This window comes from Taeniopygia guttata, chromosome 9 (genome assembly GCF_048771995.1).
Source record: "Taeniopygia guttata chromosome 9, bTaeGut7.mat, whole genome shotgun sequence".
NCBI lineage: Eukaryota > Metazoa > Chordata > Aves > Passeriformes > Estrildidae > Taeniopygia > Taeniopygia guttata.
Genome location: NC_133034.1, coordinates 1,620,174 through 1,638,394, shown reverse-complemented (window position 1 = coordinate 1,638,394; position 18,221 = coordinate 1,620,174). Strand labels below are relative to the sequence as shown.

At 38.5% G+C, this 18,221-nt stretch overlaps 1 protein-coding gene across 2 annotated transcripts in view; it reads right to left on the bottom strand.

Moving 5' to 3' along the window:
- Positions 1-4,797: 4,797 nt before the first annotated feature.
- CAB39 (calcium binding protein 39) overlaps positions 4,798-18,221 on the bottom strand; it is a 41,774-nt gene continuing 28,350 nt past the window's right edge. For both annotated transcript variants that reach the window (XM_072933206.1, XM_030279870.4), the window contains 7 exons: positions 17,422-17,586; positions 13,549-13,667; positions 11,520-11,688; positions 10,732-10,791; positions 9,221-9,286; positions 8,247-8,390; positions 4,798-7,390 (listed from right to left, as the gene is read on the bottom strand). In XM_072933206.1, the coding sequence (XP_072789307.1) occupies positions 7,202-7,390; positions 8,247-8,390; positions 9,221-9,286; positions 10,732-10,791; positions 11,520-11,688; positions 13,549-13,667; positions 17,422-17,586 (912 nt within the window). In that variant the 3' untranslated portion in view covers positions 4,798-7,201. The remainder of the gene's footprint in view (positions 7,391-8,246; positions 8,391-9,220; positions 9,287-10,731; positions 10,792-11,519; positions 11,689-13,548; positions 13,668-17,421; positions 17,587-18,221) is intronic.

Genomic DNA, 18,221 nt, shown 5'->3' with positions numbered 1-18,221 from the left:
TGAAAAATGAGCTGAAAAGACAAGTGGCAAAAATCAGAAGGGAAGTGCAAGAGCGAAAGACGTGATTTGCCAAGAGGATTGGGATTTTCTAAGTATAGAATCAGACTCAGTAAGAGAGATTAACTAACAGAAAACAGAAGTGCAGAAAATATCCTTTATGGACTTGAAGGTTGAGAAGCAATGAGTGGGAGCATCAAAAGAGCTAAAAAAGATTTAAACCACCTTACATTCCCAGAGCAGAAACAGCTCATGAGGCTGAGCACACACCTGAGTCAAGACAAAGCTGCTGCTCTGCTGTGCCACCGCAGCTCTGCTGCAGAACTGCATCTTTCCTCAGCCTGTGCTTCACTGCCCTGCCTAGCTCCAGGCTCTTTTTCCTGCAGGTTTTAAGCTGATCTGTGGCATGAGGCAAGAGCCATCAGCTCAGCCAGCAGCCTCCACAGCTGGTGGGAATGAGCCAAACCCACAGGCCACACAATCATGTGGCACTGGGCTGTTACCTACCCGACAGGGGCTTTGCAAAACCAGACTGGAGTTTACTGCTCTTTGTGAGAAACCATCAGGTATTGAAGTGATCAATGCAATCATTAGCAACTCCCAGGTTTTGTACACCTTTAGTAGTAAAATAAGACTTTCTTTTTGAAACTGTGATGTCTAAAATTGACAGTAATTCACTGTAGCCATGAATTTAGTCTACTTGAATTTTTCCATATAAACCTTAGACCAGAGCACCCCACAAACATGACACCAAATGTGCAATAATTAACAACCAGTCATGTATTAATAATTACCAACCTGCCATGTACAGTCAAGGGAAATTTCATTTACACCAGTCAAGGCTGACAGAAAAAGCAATGCTCAGAAGAAACATTCAGCTAAAAGAAATAACTCATAACTTAACGCTCTCTTAGAAGTTTCTGCACAAAATTTAAATTTTCCCAATGTTAGTTTTCAGGTTACTCTTGTTATCAAAGACATAAAGGGACAATCTTTTCAAATTAAAAAGCAGCAGTAAGGAATGACTTGTGTAGTATTTTAATATTCTAAATTTTTTCACCATGTCTCTCCCCTTTCACCTGGAAGGTTTTAGCCAAACTTGGTGAACACAAGAGAAAGACTGGCATTAGAAATGTGAGAGCTGGGTTCCTTCTTCCCAAATAACATCAAGAACACTTTCAGCATCTGCCCATCATAGCTTTTTTACACTTTGGTCCTTGTCAAGCACTTGCTTTTTATATTAGATAAACTGAAGCCAAAATTACAAGCCTGCCTGTATAGTGGGTAGCATATTACATCTATTGTATTCTGATGGCCAAAAAAAATCACCTTTTAAATTACATTATAGATATTTTCAAGCTATTCACAAGCTCCAGTGAATTCATCTTACACTTTTCCATAGGTCTGTAACTATTCCTGCTATGTTTGCTTTATCTGTGCTTTTTGTCCTTCTAGAACATCCCTCTGATGTGACTTACAGCCAAGACTCAGCCCTCCCCTGCAGCTCTGTGTTGTATGGGCTCCTCAAACCTGCAGCATGTGCAGCACCACCAGCTTCAGCCCAAAGGATTTCCCCCCTGAAGAAACATGAAAACTCTGCTCTGCCCATACACTGGGTTTGTGGGACTGTTCTCCTACTTCAAGACACAATTTCTAGGGAAAAGTATGTTTTAGAAAAGGAATATCATTGTAAATCCTTAAATGCTGTTTCCATGTAATTTGGATATTAGCTGGCACAACCCAGCACTCTGTAATTCCAGAGACGGAAGATGAGGAAATTCAGCAGTTGCAATCTCAAGTTTTATAGCCAGGTGAAACTCTGTACCTTTTAGTCTCTCCAGACTGCATTTCTCAATTTGTCTAGATGCTCAGAAAGCTGAATTACAGTCTGATTTCTCAAACTGACACTTTTTCTTTTCATTCCATACAATCTGGAGATGCTGGTGAAGACCTGAGGCCAGAAGCCTGGCTGGCTCACATCTCAGTTTTTCAAACACTGTTCAACACTGCATGCCTTATTTAGGTGCCCTGAATTAGTTACAAAGGCTTATTTATTAATGTTGCAATAGACAACACTCTTAAATGTAAAACAGATCTAAGAAACCTCTAAGGCTTTTATTCTCATTTTATGCTCAAGTAAATGTAAACTTAATCCTTCCTTCAAGTCTCTGAGTAACACTAAGCCTACTAAATTCAGCTCAACATCTTTGAATTGTAGAACCTTGCTAAGCAACACTCACATTTTTATTGCCCTGAGTTTCTCCTTGGTGGGATGTGAGGCACATTCCCAAAGGCTGCCACGAAAGGAAGAAAGAAGAACTCTTAATGGGATCCCCCATGACAGCTCAGTGCAAGGAATTTGCTAGGGAAGAAATGGAAAAACACCCACTGATGATTTCATTTTAGTCAAGGAGAATAGACAACTGCAGTCATTTATCTTGCTTTTTTCTAAACAAATCCACAAAAATATATCTGAATTGTATATTTGTATTACTGCATGCTGTTTATGTTCCTTCATTCTAAACATGCCTTGTTGACAAATTCTGCAGTGTTGCCAGCATTAGGAACTCCTAAGGCCAGTGTCACCCAGCTGCTGTCACCTCCAGCCATGGGATCCCCTCCTTTGGTGCACATAATCCTGCATACTGGAATTACACAGTCCCACCACAGCCAGAAAATTCTCCTGCAATGGAAAACCTTTAACCTTAAAGGTCCCTCTATGGAAGGTGAGGATGTCAGTTCTGGCCAGGGCATTTCTGAGCAAGGACACAAAATATCCTTACTTGTGCAAATCAGAATCTCCAACAGGAGCCCTCTAAAAAAGAGCTTGCCTTTATTTTTTGTTGTGAATACAATACACTCACCAAAAACCTAAGTTGGCTATATAACTTGAGGTTTTGTGGTGACATTTTTTAAACAGAGGTGCATCAACAGATATTTCAAAACAGGAAGCAGAACACAGAACCATAGAATGGTCTGGGTTGGAAGGGACTTCAAAGATCATCTTATTCTAGCCCTCATTCCAGTGCCTGTCCATGTGGGGAGCTCCCTCCATTAGCCCAGGTTGCTCAGGGCTCCATGGACAGGGACTCCTTCCATTAGTCCAGGCTGCTCAGGGCGCCATCCAAGGATGGGGCATCCACAACCTCTCTGGGCAACCTCTACCACTGCCTCACTGCCCTTCCAGTAAAATATTTCTTCCTACTAACTAATCCAAACCTGACCTCTTTCAGTTTAAAGCTATTCCCATTTGTCCTGTCACTCCATGCTCTTGCAAGTAGTGTCCCTCTCCATCACTCTTCTCTCATGAAATAGCCACTTTCCTACAAAGAATGCAATATATTGATGCACACCACTGCTCCCTCCTTTCAGCTTTTTTCCAGGTTGTGATTTTTTGGATGTTTTGACCTGCCTCTAATCATGTGGGATTTAAACTGGATCTGCCCTGATACACTTGTAAATATAGATGATACATGCCAGAAACAACTCTTCACAAGTTCAGTGTGCTCAGATTAAGCTAGACACCGATTTAAAGAGGCAATATGTAAAAGAACAGAGTAATGTCTTCCTCATTATGATACTAACCATCACCTTGAATGCACTGGAAAGATAAAAGAAACAGCACTTAAGACTGCCTAACAAAGGCCAAAACCTTTGGAGAAAGGAATACAGATGTATCATGAGAAACAACCACAAAGGTGACAGAAAATAAAGGCACCACACCCAGAGAGACAGCACCAGTGAACAGCCATGGGAAGAAAAGCAGCACAAAGAGGGAAATAATTCAACACAGCTAAAACAAAGGGGGGAAGAGGGGAAGAAGCAAAAGGAAAGCTGATGAAGCCACCTGCAGGGAATGACCTGTCACACCATGAACAGACGGAGACTTACTGACAGCAGCTTTGTCCCAAGGTGATCCCATGGCTCCAAGAACAGCTCCTGCTCAGGGTCCTGGAGGTGCCAGCTCAGAGGGCAGCTCCTGCTCATCACCTCTGTGGGGAAAGCAAATTTTAACAAGTCAGAGCAACACCTCCTTGCATTGCATGTGCTTCCTCCCACCAGGGCCATTTCAAACACCTCATCAAGTGCCTGACTTGTCCACTCAACTAAAATTTGCCATTTGTCTGACTACTGTACTAATTACTCCTTCCCCCTGCAGCCTGGGATCGTCCTGTCTGTGAGGAAGAGAAATAGCAACATTATCTACAGAGGCTCAAACAAATATTTCTGTCTGCAAAGTAATTATGTTTCTGAAGGACAACTTTTTGTTCAGTAATGTTGCTGAACAAAACCATCTGCAGAACCTGCACCAAAAGCTCCTGAATGTTGTTTAAAACACAAAAGTGATGTTTGCAACACTGCACTAGCTGGGGCAAACACATTACCTGTGACAGCAGCTCCAGAGCAGCGAGGAGACCCCAGTGACCAATTACAGACTCAGCTCCTGAAAATCAGAGAGAAGTGAAGGGCCAAAATTTATCAACCAACCTATCAGGTCCTGCCACGACGCAGGAAATAGCATCTCCTCTTTGCCCTTGCCAAAAAGAAATAGAGTCAGCAATAATAATAATACAACAAGGCAAGGGAGGCTACCAACAATGAATTAAAATTAATTGCATCTTTAATACAGCACTTAATCTTAATTCTTTAAAAATGTTTATGCAAACCAGAGTTTTTCATGACTTAAAATGATTTTGTATTTAAAAGCAAGAAAACTGAGCCACTCTAAGGCAATAAGGGAGACCTGATATATATCCACAAGAAACTGATCCTCTTCAGTAACACAATAAAGAACACACATTTTTCTTCAAAATTTTATTTTAATTTAAATTATGGGGCCAGCCAGATTTTTTGGGTACGAAACATTTTCCTCAGGAGAAATGAAATGCTACCACGGAAATAGAATTACAATTGTATACATCTCTTATTATTTAAAAAAAAAAAAAAACACAAAAAAAAAAACCACAAAAAAACCAAACCAAACCCAAAACCAAAATGTTTGCATTTAAATATGTTTTAGTAATACCCTTAAGCTTTCAAGCAGATAAGAAACCACTTCCAGAACAAGTTTTTTAATATGGACAGCACATCAAAGGAGCTTTAATTTAAATACAACTTCTTTTTGAAAGCCAACATTCAAATGTTTCCACATATTAAAAAAGTCACCATAGCCATTGATTCCAAGGCCTAATATAGAGAAACCTCTATCCCAGTCCAAATGTTTCCACTTCTTTACACAGAGCAATCTTTAGCACATCTACATCTTTCTAAAGAGGAAGCCTTATATGTTATGGTGAGTAACTTGGCAAATAATATTTCCTCCACTCAGCTATGATAAACCAAAATATAACAGACAGTTAGTACTGAGCTACAATACCACCTCATGCCAGGTCTGCCTGGCATCTCTGGGAAATTGTCTTTCCTGTAAGCAAAATGATTCTGTTTGCAAGGGGCACATGAAGAACCTTTAAAAGACCAATTTTAATGTTAAGAGCAGTTTTAAACAACTGAGTGAAAACATTCAATTTTCTGGAGTTCTGGGAGTTCCCTTGTGAAGGCTTTCAAATCAGCTCAAAAGTCACTGATTGTGAAATATTTCAAATGGGAAGAGGACAGGAAGCAAGAAACATTTCTGTAGCATTTGCAATCATTCAGTCATGCAGAACTGGAACTTTCAGACCCCAATCCACGAGTTTTTGCTTGGTTGTAATCTCAGCATTACTATATGATGGATAGATACAATTTTAATAACATCATTTAGCTATATTTAGTAGATTCCTTTTGTATGGTCACAGTAACAAAAACATGGTGCAAAATCAGTTGGGTTTTCTGTTTATATAAATACTGATAGTTTGCAGCATTAAAGAACAAAATCAAGAAAAAATTAGATCATTTTGTTATCCTAGGACACCTATGAAATTGCTTCTTGAGGTTGGAGGGAATTAAATCATTCACACAACTATTGTACTGAGTTATTTACTGTAAGAAATGACGCACTGCAGGCTCCCCAGAAGTCAGAGGAATCAATATTAATTTAGCATAATCCTTGCCATTTGCAGAGCTGGTGAGCACAATGCTAGTGTAATTAAATAAGGCCAATATTATCTGGTAAGAACATAGTAGAAAGGGTTCCAGTTCTGTTTCAGCCTACCCTAATTGATGGCACCCCATTAGACACATGAATACAAAGAATTTGTTTGGGTTTGGGTTTTTGTTTCCTTTTAAATGCTGCAGTACATAAGATTGTTAAATCAGCATTTCCATGTGATCTGAAGTATTCAATTACATATGAGCATTCATTTTGCAAAACTCAATATTAGGTAATAGTTACAGACTAATACAATAACATTCCTCTGCTGTACAAATTAAATCATATTTTAAAGAAATGAGCAGCCTAGGAATTATATACAAAAGAAACCAGCAAGCATTGTTGAAATGAAATGCAAAATGTCACTGCTAGGTCTACTGTCTGAAATACCTTTAAAGTAAAATTAACAAAAACCCTTAGAACATATTTCCAAGTTTACAAGTCAAGTCTCAGAAAAATCAAATCATGTCAAAAAAAATTCTATAAAGCAGTGAAAGGCATATATACATTTTCCTTATGAACCTTGAGATTTCACTCTTTTAAAAGTTGCTAAGTTTCAATATCAGTTTATTCGCAAGACAACTGTTTATCCCAATAAGCTCACATCTTAGATACATTTCCCCTTTGATTACAAATAAAGCACTGCACATTTTTTTTTTTTTAATCAAGGCATATAATCTTATACTATGGTGCCAGGTATGCACAGGTCACATTGTGCTCATTATCTCAAACAAGGTAAGTGCAAACATACAGATTTATTCAGATTTGCAAGCATGCAACCTGTTACTTAACTACATGAATACCTTCTCTCCTAGACCAAACTAGTATCTATATGTTTGCTTTCACGAACCTAGAATCTTTCTTTTCAGGACTCCTAAAACAAGCAGTGTCTTTGAATTCTGAAATGACACAAATATCAAGAAAGTCCACATTGTGCAAGAAAGCAGCAGCTATGTTTCTCAACTTGGACTAAAAATGAAAAGAGAAAAACAAAAACCGTTCACTGAACAGCAGATTAGCAGTAATGTTCCTCATGAATCGATAAGAGTGCCTGATGCTGAATATCTAACAGCAAATGCTGAATTTGGGTTTAATATTTTAAAGGTTTATTGGAGTTTAAGCTTCTTGCTGCGCTGGTCTCTTCAAATCCCTGATCTGTTTAACTAAATAGGTCTTCTCATCATTAAATTGTTCATCCTCGGTCCTGTCATTCTGAAACTTGCTGAGGAACTCAATAAGTTTGGTCTGGTTCTTTAGAAGGATGTCTAATATAGGCTGTGTCTTGTTAGGATTGGCTACAAACACCTGCAAGAAAATAAAAGACATTGAGCATAACAGCGAGAAACAAAAGGTTAAGTTAAAGAAATTATCTAACAAATAATTATCTAACAAATTACCATCATGATGATAAATGAGGATGATGATAAATTGATGATGATAAATTAAAACTACGTTTTAATTATTCCAGTATCCCACCAAAAAATAATGGGGTAAATGCAAGTTTTTAAATAAAATTACTTTTTTTTTTTTAGATCAGGGCATAAGCTGAATATCAGTACCAAAGTAAATTAGTCTGTGGGAGGGGACCAGACAAAACAGCCTCTGCAGAAACCTCTGAAGACACTTTATGGTTAAATTCTATGGCAAATGCATGGTTTCATATCACATGCAGCATATGACAGGAATCTCACACTTCACTGCAAAGTTTTAGACCTCAAGTTATAACTCTCAGCTGCCTGTCTGCTGCAAAGTCAGAAGCCATCTGTCATAATGTTCAAATTACAATTCAGGTGACCTGACTGAAACACTGCTGTCCTGCAGAGATCATGCAGTGTGATAAAACCACTTTTGAACTCCATGATTTTGTATGGAATTATGCATTCCTTCTTATCTTAATGCATTCAATTCCAAAAGTTTTTGAGAGACGTTACTCTGACAATCACATGGAAGTCCCTAAGTGGTTTCTAAACTGTTTTCAAAAGATAACCAACATATCTATTTGTAAAGATGGATCCTAATCAAGCAAACATTAGTGCTCCCTTTATTTAATCACTCAGCAGAGATTAAGGTAAGCTCCATTTAGGCTCAGCTAAGCAGTTTACTCAATTAAACAACTTCTGGCCAGATTCCTTCTGTTTCGTGGTAGGGTTTTGTAACATACCTTGAACACATGGAAGGCCTCAAACTGAATGTTACGACTCTTGTCTCGTAGAAGGTTCATCATTAGTTTGAGATTTTCAGGTTTACTGATGTACTTTGTCATAATTGTGAAGTTGTGTCTGTCCAGTAACAATTCACCGAGAAGCTGAAGGCAGAAAAGAATGAAAAATAAAAGAATTACTAACATAAGACTCAACTTGTATATAAATGCTTTCAGACCGCTGAAGTGGTGTGGTGCTCTGTGAATGCAGCACCAGTGGTCAGGAGATAAAGTAGCTACAGAACTAAGTGCCCTAAATTTCAATGTGCAGGTGCATTTTCCCCTTATTTCAACAACACAGTTTTTCCTTTTCCTCAGAAAGTGAAAAATCACACTTGTTCCCCCTTGTTATGAACTGGAAAGAGAAGTCTTTCATTTTTTCCCCAATGACTTCATTATTTTTTTCACTTATATAGAAGCTATTCAGCACAGAAAGAATGCCTTTTAAAAAGACCCAAAAATCCATTAAACAGGTTAGTACATCAAATGAAATATTGACTGTTTTTTTGCTACCTAAAGGGTTTAAAAGGATTTTGCCCACAAGAATAACCTTTGCTGCAAGCTCTGTATTACATTTATGTTCACTATTTCTTACCTACTTGAATGTATGATCAGTATTGCTTTAGGCATATCATGTGAATCTTTGTTAAATTATTTAAATGTAACCAGACTCGTTGAAAGAAAAAAATCACCAAAAAAAAAAGAAATCTGAGAGCCATTTCTTCTTAGGGAGAGAAATTACGTTGGTCTGTGCTGGACACTAAAATATGTAAGAACTGGACTAAAAGAATTAGCTGATCCAAGAATTAAAATGTATGGAGAATTAAAATAAATAGTATTCAAGGCTGTTACAGAAGCCATTTCAAATAAAATTAAATCACCTTGAAAATAAAGGGAATCTCTTTGCATTTAAGAAGAAAATAAAATTTCCTTACCTTAAGTGACTGTCTCTTTGTCACATAATTTTCTGAATGAAGTAACTTTTCATATTCACTGAAGAACTAAACACAGAATAAAGAGAAGGGTTAGGATGTTTTCAAGTGTCATAGGCATCTTCTTGCAAATAACTGCAGCAAAATGGAGAAGATGCAAATCCCTAACAGAACCAACCAGAGTCTGAAATCTCAGTAGGCTCCTGTAAGTCACTACGTTGTCACTTCTTGCGCTTTTAAAATGTATGCAAAGTTAAACACTGAATACCCTTTAAAAAATATGTATTTGCCCTTTCAAGAGACTTTAATGTTCAGATTACAGGGCAGTGGAAGGAGTTTTCTCGTTATTACTTACAGAAATAGGCTGCCCAGAGCAGCTGTGGCTGCCCCACCCCTGCAGTTTCCCCCAGGCTGGATGGAGCTGTCAGCAATCTGCTGTCGGCCACGGCAGGGGTTGGGACCAGGGATGTCTGAGGTGACAGCTCCCAATTCCCAGTTCCCAGGGATATCCTGGAAAGCATGGCACGGGCTCCCTCTGGAGGAGAAGCCAGGCCTGGCTCCCACAGGACCACATTCAGTGTACGACTGATGTCTTGCACACACCAAAGAAAACTGATTTTTCAATTTGTGCAGGGTTTTTTACAAATGCCCAAGTGACCAACTGGAGTTGCCATTCAGTGTGCCAAACGTGAGGACATCAGAGTCAGGCAGGACTAAAATAAACATTTACCTTGCACACTCTAAGTTTTTTTAATATTGTCAAGTTTTACTATTCATGAGTAGTCTAAGTTTCATAGTTGTAACACTGTTAAATACAATTTCACTGTGACTTTTTTTAGAAATACATTGATCAAAATCTCTTAAAGTTTCAGATATGATTTCACAGCAAGAAGAACTTTGCTTCCAAGTAGATGAAGAGGTCAGCTGAGTATCAACTCTGCAGGTCTAATTTCTCAGAGCCCCTTAACTGGTTCCCAAACAGTGCCTAAAGCATTATTCAGTAGAGATTTCAGGGCTAAAGCAAGTAGTCAAAAATGGAATAGTAATTTTTGTCTCCTGTTTAAAGCTGAGTCACTCAGAGGAGATATTTGTGATTTAGTGAACATGCCTGGAGACAAACCTTTAATCAATGTGATTCCAAGGATGTTGGTTTGGTTTTTTTTGGTTTTTTTGTTTGTTTGTTTGTTTGGTTGGTTTTTTTTTAATTGCTTGTGAAGTCTGGGAGTTTTAATCAGAGTAAGATTTAAACACTTAAGTATCTTTGCGGAACTTATTCTGAATAATCTGTTGAAAGGCAAAAGGATTGAAGTCCTGTAGCTGAAAATGTCAGGATAAATTAAACTCTCTAACATTATTTGTTTTGGCTTTAGTGGGGGAAACTGAACCCTAAGTTCAGTTGATTGAATATTGTGTGGAAATCCCCAAAACCAGAGCTAAACAAGGAACAAAACCATTTTCTTCAAATAAGATACACAGCACCAGAGAGCTCTAAATATGAAAAGGTGTCTGCTCACCCTATCGTAATGCTGTTCCAAAAATTCTGCACTTAACAACTTGTGTCTTGTAAGCAAATCCTGTAAGAAAGCACAAACCCAGTACTGTCACTAGAAATACTTCAACAGTACAAAGACATTCTCACACATGTAAGACATTTATCCAGATTTCTGCTATTTCATTACACACACTATTTTAGGACAGGAATGTAATTACCTGGACACTGCTCAGGATCTTGGCATCACTTAGGAAAGATCTGTGATGAGTTACTTTAATTCACAGAGAAACAGTCTGTGAAATTACCACTGAAGAGTGCTAGTTATGGATCAAGGCTATACTCTGCACACAACTACACACAACTGAGGTTAAGATTAATTTAATATTTAATTCAATATTGATTACTATTATGCTTATTGTCCCCATAACTGATTGTTTTAGGGACACAAAAATTGGGTGACAGAAGATGTCCCCAGACAAAGCAACAGCATCAGAGATCCTCAGGAGGAGCACAGGAGTTGAAGACACAGATTTAAGGCCCCTGGCTTGGGAGTACACCTGCGTTCAGGTAATGCATGATACAGCTTACTCTCCAGAACAAGATTTTGGGGAGCACATGTTACTGTATGTATTTACAGGAGTGGCTGCATTCTGAGAAATAAGGAAGAACAGTGTCCAGCTTACCCATCTGCATCACACCTAACTTTCTTCCCCTCTGCCAAGGCTTGTTTTGCCAAGAACATGACAGGCAGCAGTGTGCTCATGAGGCACAGAAGCACAGAAGCCCCCGTGCCAAGGGGTGAGGAGTTACCTTGAAGGTGGCGAATGCATCGGATGCGATGTCAAACGTTGACATTTCCACGTATCTGAAGAAGTCGTAGAACTGCTCTGACCACAAGATGATTTTAGCTAGTGGCTCATGCCGGATGCATTCTCTAAGCATTATCCCACAATTTAGAGCAATTTCTGGAGATTCGTACCTATTCACAAAACCCAACAAAGATTCTTTAAGAATTTATAAACTTTCACAAGTTAGCACTGCAGCACCACATTGCTAATTACAGTGTTCAGTATTATCAAGTAAACAAACCCATTAAAATTAGAGGTATATATTCCTGCTTTAAACTCCATTTTTAAATATTGCTACTAAATACTGCTGAAATAGCTGAAAGTTACAATTATAGCCAATTCAAAGGATTTTCACAAACTGGGAAACAAGACTAAATAAAAACACTTTCTTTGCTCTCAAAATCAGTTTTCTTGTTCCATACTGGTGGGATTGCAGACATCTAGAAAAGCAGTCAATTATTTGCCTTGAAAGCTGCTTGCTTAAACATGACAGGAATTTACATAAAACCTTCCATGTGAGCATGAGGGCTTAACAATATCGGACATAAATTCAGATCTTCTCCTCTAATTAAACCATTTTTCAGCATCACCGGCTGCTCTGCACATCATGGGGTTCCAGCTTCCAGAGCAGTCACAGCCTCTCACATGCCTCCCTGCCTCACACCTCCAGAATTCTCCCTCCTAAACCAGTGGAAGCTAATTGAAATTCCCCAAAATTTCAGGAGAAAAGTATGATTTTGCATACTGAGCATTAGCTATATTACTCTACAAAAAAAAACCCTGAAACCATTTTCATTAAATCCTGCAATACTCTCCCATTCAACCTGTCATGGAGATTTGAAGTCTACTGAATGTTTTGTAATTCATGCCACAGTTTAAATTCACATAAATTTGTCTCAGTTGGATACCAGATGTAACATGTAAATTGCTAAATGCCCATTTCAGACATCCTGACTTATCAATATGAGTTTCAATAACCCCTGTGAGGATAAAGCTCTCTGAAGTGTGACAACACAGACTAAAAGTGAGCACCAATGTGTTCCAGCCCCTATTCAACCACTTAGCAATGAGAACATGCTGAAAAAGCAGTTTTCTTTCTCTACTAGTGTATTTTCTTTTGTCCCTCTAACATTTAAATGACATTACAGGCAGGTAATGCTAACAGGCATATCCCACTGAGATGAGTGGCCCTCTCATACACCCTTGAGTTATCCCAGTTATCCCAGTAAGTGGAATAAGTACTCCTCAACTACAGCAAGCTTACCCAGAAGCTGTAGCTAGATTTATAAATAGCTGTATTTTTAAAAATTGTTTATTAATGTTTGATGAGCTTGTCTGTCCCAAAATAACACAGTGGAATTGCAATTTTCAGAACTTTCTTAATTAATGTTGATAGAAATGCAAGCAATTATTTTCTGCTTTCATGTTTGAGAGCTGCAGCTCTACATGTATTCAGTATGGCAGGACCCTCCAATATCCAGCACGCCAGATATTACAGGAAGAGAGGAAGAAAAAGCTGTCTGACACAATATGCCACGAATCATTCTTTTTTTGGTCAGGTTTGTGTTGGTATGTTTGTGTCAATAAAGCAATGTAAACCATTATGAAGTCTAAGGCCAGCAAATGGAAATTACTGTGGTTACAAGGAAAAAGAACAGGCTTCAACTGTTGATGAGTAAGTTCACAAGAGAATAGTTTAAAAAGGCTCAAATAACATACTGAAAGGAAAACATCTTACTAGCCCAGTAAGAGTATTTCAGAGTACTAACAGTTCTCAATTTTCAGTTCATGCAAAAGTAGACGGTTGGGGTTCTATTTCTTAAGTTTTCCTTAACTTAGGGGAATTACAGATCCCAAAACCAAGGAAAAAGAAAATAAAATTAAGCTTATTGCAAAGGAAGAACAAACACGTCAGTACTCACTGCTGCTCTGTGCATTTAAGAAGCCCTTACTTCACGTAAAAGCATATTTATGCTTCACAGTGCACATACCCTTTTAATAGCATGAATAAGATATTCTGTTGAGTGCAGATGTATTCAACTGTGGGAGTTCTTGTACCAATTTGTCTTCTGAGAATGTTGTTGAAAATTTGCGCAACATCTTTCTTGCCCTGTCAAAAACATCAGCAGTTAAACACAAAATAGGGAAGTCCACAGGCAAGTTAACAATTAAACATTCTCATCACCTCGTGCAGCCGTACTGCGGGGTTCTGCAGTTCAGGCAGCCTCCATACTCTGATCTTGAATAGATTCTCTTTCTTTATGCCCATTTCAAATATGCCAAAGCACTCAAAACATGACACAACGTTGCAGGCAGATCACGGAGAATTTACATTACAGAAGTAAAGCCAGTTGATGTTCCATCAGGTATTTCTATGTAGCATCAATCTCCTGGGCTTATTTGATATTTGATTTTGCTAACAGCATAACAGTTTTTAACTGTGCTCTTGCCTGGAAGTGTATTTTCTTCAACATTCCATTATCCTCGCCCCTTGTCTAGGGACACAATGCCAGCATTAAGGGTGTGCAGAGCATTTCCAACTGCAGTGTTAACATCCAACTTAGAACTGCAACTTATGAAAGTGGAATAAATAAATGAATAATAATACACACAGAAATCATCCACTGACCTAAAATGCAAGTCTCACATTTTTCAACATACAACAGAAGTATAAATAAGACCAGGATGCTGGAATTCAGCAAAAATTACGCAAAAAAAATCACAAAAATAGCACCAGATAGTGTAAAAGGAACTGGAAATGTTCTTGTTGAATAAAGAACATTTTTTTTACTTCTGTTGGACCACAGCTGAAGAGGACAAACTGGTAGACATCTAACAAAAAGGTGATTATAAACATAAACACCTTCCACTGTCATTCACATGCACCATTTAAAAGCTGGATTTCTGCAATTAACTGTCCATTCTGGACTGCACAAAGACACCTTCAGGATTTTGTGCTATCAAATCTATTCCACAAAAAGACCAGGTCAGCTTGCACTAAGCTTGGACCTGCGAATAAAGGCCTGTAAAGCAACTCCACCTACAGGTTCCCCGAATGTTCTACATCAAACCTAGATGAATATAATGTTTCTTGACAAGCTCTAGCTGCACTGTAAATCTCCTGACTAACACCAGGAAGCTTTTGAGCAAAATGCAGGGCTTATTTAACTAGCAAGAATTTTAAAAACATCATCAATTATTTAAAATTCTTTCTGTTTTCTAATCAGTGTAAAAAGGACTCCATGAGAAAAAATGAAATGTTTATGAAAATGTAGGAGGACTGTAGTTTTACAAATGGCATGTTTGTGAATTACCACGGACAGTTTTGCTGGAGTGATGTTTTCAGGATATAAGAGATTGTTTGTAAATGCTTGTTTTCTCAATTACAATTCCATTGAAAGCCAGCCCAAAGCAACACCAGAACTCTTTGTTCTGACATGAGTAGGGCAGTGTTTGCAGGAATTGCTTTACTCAAACTCCACATAATATAATCACCAACTCCCATTCAGCAGCGCAGTGCTGGCCGCAGTGTTCGCCTCGCAGTCCCCAGCAAGGACAGCATTTCCTTCTGAGCCCATCCCTGAGCTGCCCCTCAGCCAGGTTTTGGCACTTTTTGTGCCTTGCCAAGTGACCCCAACAGGCCTCAACCCTGTGCCAACGGCCAGAGGTGAGAGGGATACTGTGCTTGTATTGTCTTCTCAGCAGAAGGATTCAGCTCCCCTGGCAAAAGGCACTTTTGGTTTGGGTGGGTTTTTCCTTATTCTTCATTTTAAAAATCCCAAAATAACAGAACAAGAAACCCAGTTTCACCAGGGATACCATCTCCATCACTGCAAACCAGCAAGGAGATAACTGGTAAGTGTTAAGACTGGTAAGGAGATGGCTGTGTTGACTGCTTTACTGGAGAGTAAGTTCAGGGGAAGGGCAACACTTTAAACAGGCCTGGGCACACGACAAGAGCTGGACAATTACAGTTTTCTCCATTTAAACGTCAAATTTGTTACTTTTCTAGTTTTTACTTCTTACTATTCTATGGATTGTTTTCACCATAGCAATTCAGATTCAATGAATTAAAGTGTCACAATGAACAGTCCCTGTCTATTGATAAGCTGTCTATTCTTGCTCTACATAGAAACCTTATTCAGAAGTGAGACTGAAAGGGGAAAACGTTTAGTTTGTCACTGAATAACCTGCAGCTGTGGTAGAAAAGCAGAAAGAAAATATTCCAGACCCATTCTTCAAGTTTAAAAACCACCAGAAAATCAAATATGTATTTTCATCAGTAATGAGAAAATTGCTTCAAATGCAGTAAACCCACACCGATATTTGGGATATCAAAGGCAACATCTGACTGGCTTTGTAACAGCTGGGAAGCTGGAGCACATCTGGAGCACAGGTGTGTTGACATTAATTCTAGGTAACAACAATAGCTGGACAGTCTGCCAGCTGCCAGACATAAAAAGCAGACGTGGCCCAGCCTAGAAAGCAATGAATGACTCGTTCTCCCTCCAAGGGAGAGATCACATCCTCCTGAAACAAAGCAGCAGAAGAGCCACAGGCAGGAAACAACTCACAGTCTTTCCATGTCCCCTTAATAAAAAGCACAGTTCTCCTTAATGAGAGCAAGCCTGTGCAAATCGTTATCATTCTTCATTACCAGCAAATAATGAAGGTTCCTCTGCTAATAACTGTAAACACCAAGCTGATACCAATCTAGAGGTCAGCAGAATCCAGATAACATTTCATGATTTCCTTTCTTCAGCAATAAAGGCCATCCCAGTTCAGCATTCCCTCTCAGCTTTCCCAGGTTTCCGTGCTTATTTAACAGCCAGAATGTTTTATGTATGGTATAAACACTTGTGTGGGTAGGGAAAAAAATACCACTGTATTACACTTAAATACAAATCAGAGGGAGTTATGGGTGGGGTGGAGGGGAGAGAAGAAAGAGCAGGGGAAAAAGCCATTGTTTTTGGAATGTCAAACAACAGTAGGACTTTAAACTGTTGTGTTTGTATTGTGAGCAACTTGTTTATGAACAATCCCATTTTTAAGCAATCTTAAGTGGGATGATCTTTATGGTTGAGGCTGTGGAGTGAGATACATGGATTTGGCTCCCTTCCTAGACAACCACACTCTTCTTGTGAGACCTCAGGGAAAAGAGAAAAATCCAATTGTACTGCAACATCTCATACCTAAATAGGATTTTTCTCCATGGTGCTAAGTTATTCCACGTGACATGGTGACAAATGCCACAGAGGCTTGTGGAGAGCCTTTAAATATAAGTAAGTACTGCTATTTTGAATTGATCAATAAAAACTTGGGTTTGATTTTTAATAAACAGAAAAAAGACGAGGAAAAGCAAAAAGGTTGCATCACTTGTTTTTAAAAGAGAAAAATACTGGACTATTAATAAAACAGCTTTAAATTATATATGTGAACTTCTTCATAAATGCTACAATAATTCTGTTACTCTTCCTAGAAATTTGATGTAGCAAGATGAACATAGAGATACATCTTGTCATATTAAGGTTTGTGCTCACTGCAGGATTTCTATTATGATAATAACCCTTCTGTGTACACAACAATTCAGAATTATTCCATAATTTTAACAGAACTGTACCACCAGATTAGAGGTTTATCTGCAGAATATATGCTTAAAAATTGTGCTGTTTATATGCTTACATTCACAGATTTCATATTTCATAGTTGCTCATCTTCTATGCAGCTTGGAAGAGTCTCTCTTTAATGGATGTGGCATAAGCACAAGATAAAAACTGAAGACTGAATCTTAACCAATTAAAGTGGTAGGAATTCAGATGTGTTTAACTTACAGAACATACGAAATGTCAAACCTCCTTTCTTACCTCAAAATCAATGAGCTGCAAGTCAGCTACTAGGGTACTAAGAAGACCACTGTTGTACAGCTCCTGTGCAAGCTGTGCCACAGCTTCTGTTTGGGGCTCCTTTTCATTTGTGCCATACAAGATTTCTTTCATGGCAACAAGGTTTTTTGAGACCTCCTCCGTCGCCTAAAGAAAATGGTAAAACAATACAGTTAGAGAACAATGCCATTTGTCTTTCTAACTGCACACTCCTTTATTCTTAACATCTGCAAACTTCCACTGGGGGGAGGAATAATCAGGAAATGGCAATCTGGTAAAAAAAACAATAGATAGTCTTTCTGCAAATAGGACTGTTATGAGACTGGCATTAAAAAAAAAACAAACCCAAACAATAAAAAGCAGAGGCAAGACATACACAATTTAGTTATCAAAGGTAAAAATCTCTTCCTTTTTACTGCCTTTTAACTTCTCATTTGAAAATCCCCTAAAGAACAGCAATAGGATGAAAAGAACCTGACAGAATTTCCATTCTGTAAAACAGTTGTGTGGGATCAGATTGGAAAACATGACATGGAGCCTCATGCCTGTGCCTAGGGAACTGCTCAGAGACACCAAACGTATCCCTCCCGTAGATTCTGCACACATCAGGTTTTACCAAATACCAGGCTCCCATTCCAGTTACTGTGGGTGAAGTCTTTCCAACAAACAAAACCTCAGAGAACCAACTTCAACTTTCAGGTTATCTCAGCACACAAGAACAACCTGGCCGACAGACCCAGAAAGAGATACACTCAAAACAAAACAATTAAAGGTCTAAAATC